The sequence below is a fragment of the Corella eumyota genome, chromosome 4 (genome assembly GCF_963082875.1).
Source record: "Corella eumyota chromosome 4, kaCorEumy4.1, whole genome shotgun sequence".
Taxonomy (NCBI): Eukaryota; Metazoa; Chordata; class Ascidiacea; order Phlebobranchia; family Corellidae; genus Corella; species Corella eumyota.
The window spans coordinates 15,239,139-15,255,030 of NC_137493.1; the positions used below are offsets into that span (position 1 = coordinate 15,239,139).

General features: G+C 30.1%; 2 protein-coding genes across 2 annotated transcripts; one reads left to right on the plus strand and one right to left on the minus strand.

Moving 5' to 3' along the window:
- The first annotated feature begins 530 nt into the window (after positions 1-530).
- Positions 531-4,997, plus strand: LOC145749650 (uncharacterized). The gene is made up of 3 exons (XM_082565475.1): positions 531-1,799; positions 2,318-2,425; positions 4,347-4,997. Exons 1-3 carry the CDS (start codon positions 714-716, stop codon positions 4,512-4,514), a joined length of 1,362 nt encoding a protein of 453 aa, XP_082421601.1. The 5' UTR covers positions 531-713; the 3' UTR covers positions 4,515-4,997.
- Positions 4,998-5,322: 325 nt separating this feature from the next.
- LOC145749651 (casein kinase I-like) lies at positions 5,323-14,810 on the minus strand. Its single transcript, XM_082565476.1, has 11 exons — positions 14,750-14,810; positions 14,338-14,532; positions 13,907-13,988; positions 13,260-13,370; positions 12,102-12,250; positions 10,279-10,507; positions 8,987-9,157; positions 8,760-8,908; positions 7,985-8,069; positions 6,365-6,492; positions 5,323-5,627 (listed from the first exon to the last, which is right to left on the minus strand). The coding sequence occupies exons 3-11, from the start codon at positions 13,980-13,982 to the stop codon at positions 5,547-5,549; spliced, it is 1,179 nt and encodes a 392-aa protein (XP_082421602.1). The 5' UTR covers positions 13,983-13,988; positions 14,338-14,532; positions 14,750-14,810; the 3' UTR covers positions 5,323-5,546.
- Between the last annotated feature and the right edge of the window lie 1,082 nt (positions 14,811-15,892).

Consider the following 15,892-nt stretch of genomic DNA (forward strand, 5'->3'; position numbering starts at 1 on the left):
ACCAGGAGTATTTTACCTAATATATAAAATGACTCAATTCGCTGAGCTGGCTTTTAACCAAAAGAATTGGAAAAACATTGATTCAGAATTCTTACTATGTTTAATTTAAGAAATATATTTAAATATAAACCACACAAAATAATTCCTTCGCTTTTTATAACAATTTTTATTTTATTTTGCTGCGTTAAACTTTTGGTAAGGGCTTTGAAAAAGTAATGTAAAAAAAAATTCTTGTTAAAACTCGCTTAAAAATCGGGTTGGCTTTTTTTTAAAGTTCTTTTTAAGGCAGATTTTATATTTGTAATGATGTAACATTCATTAAGTAGCAATGAGTTTCGTAATATTTGTCTATATTGTTTTATTTTTAACGAAAATAATCATTTTAGAGTCTTTACAAATTAATTGAATTTGTGCTTAGCAAAAAAATACTATAGGCAAAAACTTATTGTTAAATACGTATTTTAAATACATAAAATATTCTATACAATATACAAGCAGTAATTAACCTATTCATTGGTTTAGATTTAAGATTAAATGGGTAAAAGCTATTGAAATGTAATTTAAAAAGTTGTGTGCTCACTGTGGAATAAATAAACGTCGAAAAAAAGCCTGAAAGGGGGAAATTAAATATAAAAAAGTTTTTCTGCAAATGAACATGTGGACAGAAGTTGTGACAGAACAATATACAAGGTCAATGCGGGTCACATCGGGTCATGAGTTCATTTCAAATAAACTATGATTCGAGAAGCGGTCAAAATAACGAACAAAATAACAGCAACGCCATGTTCTTGGACAACTGCGCGTTCCAAGGGTGCGATAACAGCACAATATACGAGCAAGAATATAACAGAAAGCAGCACAATTACGACTACAATCTTGGAAGCGCTAAAAACTACAGCCAGCAAGGCTACACTGGCGATGTTGCAGGCTGCAGTTACTCGGCAGAAAGTGATTTTGATCCAGTTAACCTAATGCCAGGCAATTGGAGCCAGCAGAGCGCAATGTACCAAGAACCAATTAATAGCAAACACCAACGCCCTGTTAGCACTCAGCAGCAATGCGGGGCGGATATTGGCTTTAATAAGGCAAACGTGCTATGTGGAAACGGTAACAACAGCAGCAGTGCAGCACCAGCAATGGCTGCGCTGACTCACAGTCGGCCAGCTATAATAAGGAATACGCGTCAGCAGAGTCAGCAAGAAGCGGCTACTAACCTGAAGGGAAGGGAGATCAATCAAATATCGAGCCACTCGGATAAGTTTAGAAAAAATAAAGCGTTCGAGAGAGACCCATTCGTTCGCGATAGGAGAGAGGAAATGAATACGACCGAGGCCACGGCTACCTTTGCGTCTGAGCGAGATATACGCGGCAGCCTAGCGAGCGGACTGTACAGCGAAGGAGGTACGTCGAAAATGTGTTTTCCAGTTGCACTACAGTCTGCAAATCCGTACGAACAACCTCACCAGGACAGGGAACCTCAGTTATTTCAGCCCATGATGAATTGCCGCGACAAAATGAGACAGGTAGAGCCTATAAGCGTTTACGACCACTACGCAGCTTTACACGACCAGCAGTCGCATATACAGCATCATGAAATGGATTATCGTAGCTTAGATTATCGATCTCACGGTTTCACAGCAGGCCCTTACCCAGTCTATCCTACCCAGCAAAAGTTGGACTACTCCGTAAAACAAGAGGGCGAGCCGCCGTTTATGTGGAATAAACAAACAGAGGCAGGACAACGTAAAGTTAGTCATGAACAGTACTACATGAAGCCGCCCCCCGTCGCCCTAGATGACGTGAGTAAAAATTTCAAAAACTTTAAAAATATTAAATTTTCTTTAAAGTAGGGAATTTTTTAGGAAAACTGTTATTGGTCACTTAAAAAAAAATAAAGAAAACGCGTTTGGAAATTACGTTTAAGACACCTACGGTCACACTAATATCCTGTTTTTCAAAGATATTGCGTTTTTAACAACAAAGCACTGTATAAAGTTTTAACACGTATTAAGGATGTGATAAAATAATAGACGAGCACGTTTTAATAAGCAAGTGTTCTATTACACAACACTATGGCCGCCAAGTAGGGAATTAACAACGCTCTAAAGCATAAAGTATACACGAAAGTTGACTTAACAAAGAAACCCACTTCTCCCAACGTTCGTTGTATGAGTCATAGCTTCCTGACTGCCAAACTACAGGCCTTCTATTACAATAACACAATAACATCGAGGCCTTTTTAAGCATTGATTGTTCTATTTGTATCTTGATTGCATGTAGGTTTAAATCGATTAACACGATGGTTTTTTTGTTTCAGCTATCGGACGACGAACGAGAGCGCATGCGCGTAAAACGGGAACGAAATCGAGTGGCGGCTGCCAAGTGTCGCAACAGACGGAGGGAGTTACTGGAAAGACTGGAAAAAGTAACAAAAACTAAATATTTTTTTTAAAATTTATCCTCAAAAACATAACCGCCAAAACTTGTAATATTTTATTTACCACAACCTAGCCTTAATTCGGAATGCTTGTTTACCAAACCAACAAACACCTTAAAAAATCAAATTAAGCTAATTAAACTTAATAAGATAAGGCACCCGCAATTGAAACGATACGATTTATTGATAGTGGTGTAATAATGCTTGAAACGGTGCGATAGGTTTCCGTATTGGCCTGTGCACTGATACTTGAGTCACTGGAAAGTAATGCGACAACGTTTTAACAGCGACAAAATCGAGACAGGGCCTCTGAAAATAATGTTCTCGTAACGTAAGACTATATACCTGGTTTTAGACCTTCCGTCGGTAAGTCCCTTGTTGAACGAAAACAAATTACGATCGAAAGTACGTCACTGGCTTCCCTTAACCAAACTTCGTGGCGGGCGCGTTCATTTACATAAAAACAAATGAAAAACGGATTAGGATTTTTGAAAAATATAAAAACGCTTTATATTTTAATTCTTCGTCATTTATCAAATATTATTACAAGTTGGTCATTAATTCAATAATGTTGTATGGTTACATATACGTTTGTTATATTAAGCTTAAAAAAATAAACTGTTTGTTAAAGCGTTAATCTTTATATGCGTTGGTGTATTCATAAACTAACGCCTACGTTGGATTACATTTTAAATATTTCACATACTCTATTACGTTTATAAAACATAATAATATAACTTAAGGTAAGCCTGATTTTTTCTTCGAAAAAAGGTTTTAAAAAATTTTTTTCCCCGTCAAGATATGTTATAATTTTCTTAAAAATGTTCGGCCTCAAAAACCGCGCAGTTAATATCTAATTTAAAACAATCTTATGTGTATGTTAAGTGTATAATATAGAAACAAAAACTTAATACAATTTACAAAGTTAGTTTCTGTTATCAGTTTTGAATAATTTTCGACCAATATAGTTTACAATTGATACAAAATTTAATGGGTTTGGTGACCATGCCATAATGTACTAAAAAATCTTTGTATAAACATTATTACTTTTGGCATGTTTTAAATCATTAAATTGATTTTGTCATTTTTTCCCGTCGCATTGTTGTAATATTAATTGTATATCGTATTTATTATTTACTTTTATCAATGCGCGAAAAACCAAAAAAAAAAAAAATGGGCAGTCCGATTGTCAATAAAGCTAAAACGCTTCCGTTTAAAATTTAAATACAATATTAACTGAAAGCCTTTCAGCAATATACAATCAAAAATGTGGTCAGCAAAAATGAATGTATACATAGACAATATCACAAAACAATGAAGTTGTTTATTTATAAAGGCACGAACCGAAAGGGAATTTTTTTATCGTTATATTATTAGGATAACTAAACCGCAAAAGTAAACCGCCCTAACACGATATTATCTTCACGTTGTAAATCAAAATTAAATACAACTTAATTTCAATTTGTAGCTTTTCTCTTAAGTTCAATGTTTTTTTTTAATAACTGTCGCCCAATTTAGACCTCATTTTCTATTTTTGGATATTATTAATATCATGTCATCGTTATAAATAATAAAATGCCGACTTAACATTATAATTGTAAGATATTCTCCCATACAGAGGCATATTCTCTAGCGGTCCCTTTGTAAATAAATTAAGGTTATTAATGCCGATTTTTTTGGCACTGCGGGGTTAATAAATACCGTTAAAAGCAAACTAAAAACACTACAACATTCAGAAAATAGCGCTTGTATTTTAAAATAGCGCCTGTGTTTTCATGGGCTATTAAATAGAGTAAATGGCACTGAGAATGTGCTATAAAATGGGGGCTAGCATCTTTTCATTTGACAACTACAGAACATTGTTTAAACATTTTGTTTTTTTAACATTCCAAATATTTGTGATTTTTAGGAAACTGAGCAATTGGAAAGAGATCAAGAGGTCCTGCGCGAGAACGTAAAGCGACTGCAAGCCCACAAACGAGACCTGGGTAACTTGTTAGAAGAACACGAACCTAAATGCAAGAACAAACCACTTGACTCTGGCAACAACACGGCAATACGAAAAAACGAGGACTGAAAACAATTTGTAATAATTATTTTTTGAACACCTCTTCCAGATTTTGTACGCGCTATTTTCTTACGTGTCTCACTGTGTAGCTGACCTATCCATTGAACTACAGGGACTGTTTGTCTACATAAAGAACAAAACCAAATGCTGTAAATTGAGTCCCACTGTCAACTTTTTTGTATTTGAAAAGCCAAACGTTATATATAAATAGCAGCTACCTTTAGCTTTAAAAAGCTATCCAAAATGCAATTTTGTTATTTATATTTATGTACTTACCACTTTTTAATGAATTTGAATGACGTTTATAGAGTCAACCATTTAAAAATGCATTCCAAATTGAAGTAGATTTGTTAAAATTTTGTTAATATCGTCAACGCTGCGTTTAACTCGTTTTATTTTTGCCCAAATCGTGCATTTTTTCTTACTGATTATTGCTTTATTTATTATTATTAAACCGAACTGTATTTATGTACTTTGCAACTTTTGTTTTGCATCAGAAAAAATCAAGATTTTTAATTGTTAAATCTTGAAAAATCATCATTTGCAAAGGGGTAACGATACTAAAGAGTAAAAAAGCTAACGTTCTGCAGAAAAGGGACACTATAGCTAAGAAATTTTTGTAAACATAAAACCCACTAGCTAAATAGCTCAAAAAAATATATTGGTAGAATTAAACTGCTATTGGTAGAATTGAAGAAGCTGCTATTGGTAGAATTGAACTTAAAACCTATCAAAAACTAAGTAGTCTAAATTATCTTTTTAAACTAGGTAGTAAAATGAAAAAACTACTTGCCGAAAAACTACAAATTTTCGATAAAAGTGAATAAAATATTTATTGTAACAACCTAAACGACCGCCCGGCCTCATACAGCGAAGAATTAGAATAAAAAACTTGCCAACCAGTTCTTACTACGGCACGCATTGGGCACAGTGTGATTTCAAGAAGTTACACTCGATAGTTGTTATATACTGATAACAAACAACAGGGGAATAATATACAGAACATAAAACTAAAAAAAATGTACAAAAATTAGAAAAGGATCATTTCTTGGGTCGGGGAACGTTGGAACGGTCAGCTGGGGAGGAGTTTTCTCGTTGGCCTGATGTGGTATAACCAACATCCTAAAATTCATACAAAAAATTTAAAATTTAGGTCTTCATTTACTTAATAATACTGTGAGAAGAAAGAAGCCTATTTAAGAGTCACTTTTTTGCGTCATTAACTAGGGCACCATAATTATTTTTAAAACTTTAAATACAAATCACAGTTTCCTTAATTTTAATGTGAGAATAACATTTGTTACCCCCAGATTTGAGTTGACTTTAATAGTTTTGAATATTGTTAAATACAGTAACACGAAAATTAATTTGCTGACCGAATTTTGGCTTCGCGAAAGTCTTGGCTGTTTATGGTGCTTTACTTAAGGGCACTATAGCGTGTAAGCAGTGGGGATCGACTTCAGGGCCCCATGTAGTAAAGCCAAGTGTTTTAACCACTATACGTTTTCTTTAGGTGAAACATGGAACAACTTTTTAGCCTTTAGATTTATGTTAAGAACACTTTCAATCCTAACTGCTCTCATGCTATAGCACACTTGAGCAAGGCGGTAAAATTAGTAGGAACTTCTGCTGAGCCAGCACTCAATCAGTAGGTTAATTGCCGAGCAATTATATTCAATATCCAAAACTGCTAAGGGCAACTTGAGACTGGGTCAGAGTAACTGATGTTACTCTATGTTTAGGTTGACATTCGACCTTCCCACATCGAGGATAAAGATATATACAAAAAAATGTTCAAACTATTTTTTTTAATCTGGACTACTGATTGAGGACAAATCAAGATATTACTTTCAACTTACTGGGTTGGCACGGGAGGCTGTGAAGTCGTGAGATGTGTTAGCAGCTGAACCTCGGTGTAATCTTGCACTTACTCTTCTTTCTCTCTCGGCTCTGGAGAGAGGTCTGGGAGGGGCAGCTGACGTCATATCTAGAAAAAAAATTATCATAATTTACAAAAAGTGTTTAATGTTAACTTTTAAATAAAATTTTAACCATTTTATATAGAAAAAAACAAAGGTTAAACTCTACAATAGCAACTATTTACTGTTTCTAAATGTGTCAACTGATTTTTAAACCTTTTTTTCTGCTCCTGCCGATTATTTTAAAGTGATCTCCATTATTATCGACTTGCTTGTGTGAAAAATGTTGCTTCATTTGAAACTCACAAGTTGGGTTGTTCACATTTCTTTTACCCTGACTGTGCATGAACTTATTTATCTGATAAACCTGATCACTTAACTTTAACTCCTGACTTCCTGGGAGGCATTGAGACAAAGACTTTTTAGTGGTAGAATAGGTCTTTGATTTTGGCAGATTTTTGGGCGGCATTGTAATAACCGCTAGCTGGTCTTGTTCATTCGGAAAATGAAATTTAAAGCAAGTAGAAGGAAGGGGGCTTTTTTTAATAACCAGCTGTGAGCATTTCGTTCTGTTAATTCCCTCTTTTACTTGGACAGGGTCTTGCCAACAGACTTTTAAACTATCCTGAAATCTGCCATCTTTTTAAAAAAGTTTTTTTACTCAAAAACTGTTAAAAATACTGTAAAACTACAGCTAGGCTGATTTTTCAAAAATTAAAAAAAAATTTTTTTTTTTGTTACTTAATATTTATTTTTTTCTATTAAAGCACATTTTTTTTTTGTTTTGTTCAAGGGGGCGTACACATTTTGTTATTGTTTCAGGTATTTTTAGAAACTATTTATCTATTACTTACGTGAGTAGCTAGTCACTGGCGTCACTAGACTTCTTTTTTCACGTGATCTCTAAAAAAACATCAACTATTTCTGTTTCCTTACTAACAAACTCAACTAAACCTTTTGTTATTTTAATTACTGACTGAACAATAACATACCTGATCTATTTAGATTGTAAATACATAAATACTTCTGACTACGTAGTTATTTCCTAATGCTGTTAATTGTATTTTTGTAATAATAGACATTTATGTTTTTATAATGATGGGTTTTATTTTTGCGTCGATGTAATATCTTTATTTAAAAAAATATCTGACGTTTTGAGTTTCGATACTCATGTTTTAATATAAATATTAAATAGTATCTACCTAAAAATAACTTTATTGGAATTTTTTAACTTGTTAAGCTAAAAGATTAACATCTTTATTTAAAACATGATTTACATCTAATACATTAACCCCTTTAATCTATATAGCAGAACTGCTATCTATAATAATTGCTAATTTTCTTAATTTACCAATGTATAAAGATCTACATCAATTTTTGGGCTAGATTTTCCAGCTGGTATGTGAACGTTATAGGTCTCTAACCAGGCTGTGACTTTTGATTTTGCTTTCTGGCATCTACTGCTGTTACTTACTCTTGCAAATAGAATAGGTTCTAAATTTCAAGAATAATTTTTAAGGTAAATATTTTGGTAACAGAATAAAAATGGATTTTACTCACTTCTGTCGTTCGATTGTCTTGCACCAGAAATTCCTTGAGATGTTGTCGACTTTCTCTCGGTCTCTTCGTTGTTACTTCGACTTCCCTTTAAAAATAATTTTATTATTTTATTTATTTTTATATTAGTAACTTTTCACAGTTCAAGTCTTTAAATTTTTTTAACACAAGTCTGGTCCTATGTTAGTTTTGCTTATTTGAAACTTTAGATGGATGTCATCATAAGAAATTAAAAAAATTAAAAAAAAAAACTCAGCTTTTAAAGTAAAACTATTATTATTATTATTATTATTATTATTATTTACCAAGTACATACAATCGCATTTTTTATTTAATATTTGCCCATATTTATGTGCCCTAATACAACAAACTGCAATTTTTTTACAGGCCTTTTAATTAGACATGAACATTTTTTTTTGTATATATCTTTATCCTCGATGTGGGAAAGTCAAATGCGAGACTTAAACATAAAGTAACAACTGTTACTCCGACCCAGTCTCCAGTTGCCTGTGGCAGTTTGGAATATTATAGATTATAATTGCCTGATAATTATACTGCTGATTAAGTGCTGGCTCAGCAGGAGTTTATACTGTTTATAGCGCTTTACTCAAGGGCGCTACAGCATGAGATCGGTGGGGATTGAACCTACGACCTCATGTGTGGTGTACCAAGTGTTCTTACCACTACACCACGCTGCCGGTATATAACATATATATAACATATATATTGTCCGTATACTTTACTAATTTAAATGTATTTTATTTAATGTGAGACTTACAAATTTTAGCATATTCCAGTCAAAGACGTAGTCGTAGGTGAAACCTTGCCGATGAAATAAATTACGGAAAAGCTGTCGAAGGTAGGAGTAATCAGGTTTGTCGTCGAACCTCAGAGATCGACAATAATTCAAATACGTCGCAAACTCAGCTAAGTTCAAAAAAAATTAAAATTGAAAAAAAATAGAAAAAAAAACAAAAATTTGCCATTTAAAATTAAAGTCCTTACAAGGGTAGCCTTTACATAGCAGCTCTATTGGTGTTGACATCTTTTTCTCGCTGATTCTTTCGTATTTTTGTCGTTTTGTTGCGGCTTTTAATCCCTGCCACGGTAAAGTTCCGACATTAAAATACATAAGAATATAACCCAGAGACTCTAAATCATCTCTTCGACTTTGTTCTAAAAAAATAAAAATAAATAATCGTTAAAAAAAATGTTATAAATGTTAAAAAATGTTATATTTAAAAAATTAATTTAAATTCGAATTCTTAGGTAAGTAGTTTTCTTTTTTGAAAACTTCTTTTTTGTTAAAACTTTAAAAACTATTTAAAAAAAAAATTAAGTACGTAATAGTTAAAAAAAGAAAAGGAAAATGCTGAATTAAATAAAATAAAATTGTACTAAATTAAATCGCCATCCCAAAATAACAAAAACCCCAAATAAAAATATATTTGGCCAACTTTAAGTTAGCCTTTACCAAACAAATTTAATTTACAATACTTAAATAGCAATAAAACTGCAATACACCGATATTTGGTGCAGTTTAAAAGGTGTTTTATGGCCTCATAAACCCTTTAAATAAACGTTAGTTTTTTTACAAAGTCACAAAAAAGTTGAGATAAGCCTCTAACACTATAAAAAGATAGTTTTTTGTCATGAAGGAAACCAAATATTAAAGTTTCCTTTAAAGTTTAAAAATAACAAATAAGATGTATTCATATTAAATGATTCATAATATTTAATGAAGTTTATACAAAACATTTAATTTAAATATAACAAAGTTATACTCAAAATGAAAAAAAATCCGATTTTTTTACTGATATATTAATATTTTTTTTTTGACTTTAATTATTTAGTTAATAGATTTAAAATATTTAATTTAAATAACATACATAAGGCAGAGCTCAAATAGATTAATATAAATAATTAATTTAGTCTTTATAAGCTCTAATTCAATTAAATTTATTCGGCAAAAATACAAAAGTCTTATGGTAATAATGTTTTAAATTAGTTGGGGAAAATTAAATTACAAAAAAACCTATATTTATAAATGATGTTTTAAATATATAAGAATATATATATATTATTATATTTTTCCTATTAAACATTTTTTTCATTATTTTTGCCAAGTCCAATTTAAATTTAATTCTAAAAATAAATCAAAATTAAAAGAGACAAAAGTTAAGATCAAACAGTTCTTTAAAGTCCAAGTCTATTTAACTAACGATTCCACACTTGAGTATTTACAACAATTAAATAACAACAACCTCTATATAAGTAGCTTCAAAATCATAACAAACCTATTCCAAGATGTGTATTAATAGAAGCATATCTTGCTGTTCCCGTCAAGTTTTTATTCTCCCTGTACGGAATATGCTGGTGTGTTCGAGCATCTCTATATTTCTTGGCAAGGCCAAAGTCGATAATATAAACGAGATTGCCTTTTTTGCCAAGGCCCATGAGAAAGTTGTCGGGCTTTATGTCTCGGTGGATAAAGTTCTTGCTGTGAATGTACTCGATTCTGCTGATCTAAAGTTAATTAAAAATAAAAAAAATTAATTATTTTATAAAAAAATTTTTGAAAATTATTTAAAAATACAAAACCAAAAATTTTACTAAAAAAAAAAAAATACAAAAACTAAAAATTCTACAAACACTCTTTAATATATTTTTAACTTTTCAAATTCACATTAGAATACTTATTGACCCAAGCTACCAATCATTAGTTAAAATAAATTATTTAAACCCATTCTGAATAGACAAAAATTAAATCTTTAGGATAAAAGTTTTCTATGACAAAAAATTTCAAAACCAGAAACCACAAAATTAAAATTCAGACTAAAGGTTAATCTAGTGTGTTAATCAATACCAAAAAATCCTAAGACCCATATAATTAAAAAACATAATTAAAAGATGCCATAAATTTTAATTTAATTAAACAAAAAAATTTACAAAAGTCCAATGCATAAAGGTGCTGTATCTTTGACATTTTTATTATATAATTACTGGCACTTACAAAACTATTTTAAAATGTTTTGTTGCGTTATTGCCCTGTGGCATTTCAAGGCATTTAAAAAAGCAGCAATTTGTACAAATTTCAACAAAGTCATTTTTTTCAGAAAATTTACAAATTTACAATTTAAAACTATATCCAAAAATATTGAAATTTTTAACTATTGATTATCGATAACCTACCAATTAACATACAAAATTATTATACCAATATATTTTAACAAAAAAATAGGTCTTTTTATTTTATAGTTAAAAGTATTAGTAGTATTATAATAAACAATAAAAAGCGTAATAAAAAAATTTTAATATCTCATTTACTAATTTTACAGTCCCCTAAAATATACTAAAAAGGATTATGACTAAAAATAGCAACAAAAAACTTTAAATTTCGAAGTAGTATTAGTTTTATTACATTAATATGAGTTAAAAAAACAAAAAAAACTGGCCTGACTTCAATTTGTATATGGCGTACCTTTATATAAAACCTATGTTATTCATTCATTGTATTATTATCATGTCAATGTTCAGACAATTGTTACAACACAATGGTCTTATTGTAAAAGTCAACATTTCATTGTAATCGAATCAAAATCGGAATTCGCTACCTCGAAAATTTGTAAAATCATCTGTGTCAATTAAATACTAAGAAAATGATTTCGAATAATAATCAAAATCCATTAAAATATTTTACTTTTTTATCATGGTAATCTTAATGTGATTTCTATTTTTATAACTTATCTGATAACTTGATAGAATGTAAATTTCTTAGGTGTAAACTTTAAACGATTAAAAAAAATATTGGTATTTTAGTAATTTAATAAAAAAAAACATAAATTATAATTGTTTTTAAAATCTTTAAATTTTTCAAAGCAAACCAGTATTAAATATCAATATAAAGACGTCTACAAATTTTGTTTAAAATTCGTGGCACAAACTATTTTAAAATAATTCCAATAGACAAGTAATCATGTATTGAAAAATACAGAATTATTAAACATGGATTTATCTCTTTATCCATCTTAAATCAACACAGAGTATATCTTTAAATACATCTCAGACCTACACAACGAAAATCTCAAAACAAATATAGAAAATTTTCACAACAACCTACCAGCTGATCAGCCAAAAGAAGGACTGTTTTGAGACTAAATTTGCGTGAACAAAAGTTGAACAGATCTTCCAAACTTGGACCAAGTAGTTCCATCACTAGCACGTTATAATCGCCTTCTGCTCCACACCACTTAACACAAGGAATTCCAACTAAAAACCAAAATATTTTGAGTTTGTTGCCAAATTTTGTTTAATAACATACAACTTTAAAACGGCACGTTTTTTTTGCTAAAATGTAGTGTTATTAGTATACAATAAAGCCTATTATAAAACAAATCATTGCCATTAACATAACATATACATATATATACCTATTTTAATTTTAAGAATTTTTAAATATGATATTTAATTAGCAAGTTTAGTGTAATAGCTAAAATTAAATAATTGAAAAAACAGATGTTACCATTTTTCAAGCACAAATAATTAAAAATGTTAAAAAACTTTTAGATGTTTTGAAAAATCAAATTTCGGGAAAAAAACTAAATTTAAATTGATTTTTGAATTACATACTTAATATTTGTTATTGGAAAAAAACAACAGGATTGCAATTTTTTTTAAATAAAAACTGAAAATAATAAGATATCAATCTATTTTTTATGTTAATTGCTGCAGACTCTTTTTGTTATTAAAAAAAATTCAACAATTAAATAAAGATTGACGTCAAACATAATTAAAATAGACTGAGCACATTTATTTTTTTTGATAATTATATATATGTCATAATTTATAAAAAACAACGTTATGTCATAAAAACAAAGGTTTTTAACATAGTAAAAAATGTGACGCCCCATTTGTAACAACAGTTTTATACAACAGCCTATAAATAAGCTACACAATAAAAACTCAACTCAAAAACTCTTCTAAAACATAATTTTTCCTTAAAGTCGGATTAAATACAACTAGATTTTTAATTAACCACTTTTTTAAAAAGATTTTTTTGTATTATTTTATATCTGATGTCAATTGATTTTAAACTTAGCAAGAGTTTAGATCGTTTAAAGCACCTTACTCAAGGCCGTTACAGCATAAAAGCAAAGGAGATCAAACCTAGGAACTCGCATAGTAAAGCCAAGTGTTCTAACAATGAAGCAATGAATAAACCCAAAAAGAATGTTACAACAACCACATTATGCTACTAATTAAAACACAATTGTCTTACCTCCTCCATGCATCATCTTATAAAACTTGCTCTCGATATGAAGTTGTGGATGTTTTGTTTTCACACATTCCAGTTTGATTGCTACTTCTTCTCCAGTCGCTATGCTTGTCCCTGTGTGAGAAATTGAGATAAGTTTAAACATTTATTAACTTTGCATTCACATATAATGACTTGAGGTAAACGATATATAAAAATATGTTCTAACTAAACACAGTATTTCATCTAATTTATTCATTATCCATTTGATTTTGTACATATTAAGAATTTTTTTTTTTATCTTTATCCTCGATGTGGGAAAGTCGAATGCGCGATCTTAAACATAGAGTAACATCAGTTACTCCGACCCAGTCTCGAGTTGCCTTCAGCAGTTTGGGATATTATAGATTATAATTGCCCGGTAATTATGCTGCTGATCAAGTATTGGCTCAGCAGGAGTTCATACCGTTTATAGCGCCTTACTCAAGGGTGTTACACCTTTAGATCAGTGGGGATTGAAGCCACAACCTCATGTGTGGTGCAGAAAGTGTTCTTACCACTACACCACGCTTCCAGATACAATTAAGTTAAAGATATGTTAAGGTAATGTAGGTTTACCAATAGTTTAAACAGAAAATTGTCATATAATGCAAATAAATATAGTTACATACCCAAGTAAATATCTCCAAACGAACCACTTCCAATCTTTCGCCCCAGCCTGTATTTATTTCCTACCCTTAACTCCATGGTTAACTGTAAAGTAACAAAACAAAAATGTCAATAATTATAACCAATAACCAAAAAATAAAATCCCAAATAACATTTTTAAAATTTTTTCAGATAAATCATTTAATCAATAAATGCCTTGAGAATAACAAAGATATCAATATTTTATAATTGACTTCAGAATATAGTATACACAAAACAATTTTTTTAATTGACTTTACAACATTTAAAAACTATATTCAAAATATTCTTAATGAATTATGTTTGCTAATAGATAAACTTAGCCTAATTATAAAACTCATAGAAATTAATAAATAAAGACCTGGTCTTTCAGTAATTTTAAAAATTCCATAACTTAATCAAAATTTTAAATTACCTTTTATAGATTAGGTAAAATTTTTATTCTCTTGTATTTTAAAATGGTTTTTGGTCCGTCTGCCAATTTCAATTAAAAGCAGCAAAAAGAACAAATAAAAATAGACGAATACGTTGTCGGGTTCTTATTTTTCTTAAATGTATTAAAAAATCTGACAATTTGTTCACTTGAAACCCTTACTCAAAGTCTAAAAACCTGTAAATAACAATTAGTTGAAAAAATCGCAAAACCGCAAAATTAAAAATCAAATATTTTTAAACTGTTAAATATTAATTAAACACCTGTCTGCCTTAAGTTTAAACATCTATTTAGTAAAACCAGTAAATTAATAGATATTTACATTGTAACAGTACTGAGAAATACACGAAAAACTACCTAATAGAATGATTGATTAGGTTTGAAGCCCACTTACCTGAACTGACGTTGATCAACGGCACACAGCAACAAAGCAAGTTACCTAGCGAGAAACAAAGCTCGTAACTGAACAAATAAACATGAAACAGCACATAGACAACTTATAATTATAAAAAGTCATATTAAGTTTACTGATTATCAACACTTGCCTCATATTGATTTAAAAAGATAACTAATGAATAATTTAAATAAAATGTTACCTCGTTTTTTAGTACATTACCTTTATTATTATCACAATAAACAAACAATTTAAAAATACAATATTTCCTAAAAGATGACATTTTAAAATCGGACTAAAAATTAAGATTGAGATATTTGTTATTACTTACATGTTTTTAAATATGAAGCATTGCATATTTTTATTAATAAAATATTAGGTTTTAAGAAAATAAATCTACTTATGTAATGTCTTGGCCATTAGATGTCAGAACTGGGTAACCTTTAAGACAAATCTTAAACAATTAAAATAGTTTCAAAAACTAATGATGATTCTTCATCAAAAAATAGCGCAATACATATGTATTCAAAAATTAATACTCTAATAAAATTAATTTTGTAAAAATGCGTTTTTTTTCTTTTAAAATTTTCATTAAAAAGACTCTTATATTTGACATTAATTTTTGCAATTATATTTCAAGTACTAAAGTAATTATAACAAGTTTAATTAAAGTGGTTTAATAGCAAAATTTTATCAAGGACCTATTTAATATTCTAATGCAAAACCCGGGCTTATGTCCAAGCTATAATTATAGTCATGACGTATACTACTGAACTGGTGGTGCCTTACATTTTAAACATGAGTGACGTCATCTTCAATGTGTCGACAAGTATTTCATAAGCGCATGTAATCGTCCATGCGGCCTTAATTTATCGTAATCCGACCTTGTTGTAAGTGCGCGGGCAGTTTTTTCCTTGAACCCAGCCTACGTTTTAAGCTGGATTAAACTGCAGTCCTACATAGAAGCGTGTCTCTTGTCAAAATTACTTTTAAAATTGACATAATCGTATTAATAGCGCCTTGTTTTTTAGCATCCCGCTCGCTCGAGCTGTATAAATTGGACACGTTCTTTGGTAAAATGCTCTTATGCGGTGTGTTCACGCTATATCACGATATACACCCTTAATCGTAGGTGATTTTGTG

Bases quoted from the DNA above. Each gene is read 5' to 3' on its own strand.
- LOC145749651 (XM_082565476.1), bottom strand. From the start codon at position 13,982: ATGGAGTTAAGGGTAGGAAATAAATACAGGCTGGGGCGAAAGATTGGA. The intron at 13,371-13,906 runs GTATGTAACTAT...TTTCTCACACAG, and splicing joins GTTTGGAGATATTTACTTGG to GGACAAGCATAGCGACTGGA. The intron at 10,508-12,101 runs GTAGGTTGTTGT...AATTAACTTTAG, and splicing joins TTCTTTTGGCTGATCAGCTG to ATCAGCAGAATCGAGTACAT.
- LOC145749650 (XM_082565475.1), top strand. From the start codon at position 714: ATGAGTTCATTTCAAATAAACTATGATTCGAGAAGCGGTCAAAATAAC. The intron at 1,800-2,317 runs GTGAGTAAAAAT...TTTTTGTTTCAG, and splicing joins CCCCCGTCGCCCTAGATGAC to CTATCGGACGACGAACGAGA. The intron at 2,426-4,346 runs GTAACAAAAACT...TGTGATTTTTAG, and splicing joins TACTGGAAAGACTGGAAAAA to GAAACTGAGCAATTGGAAAG.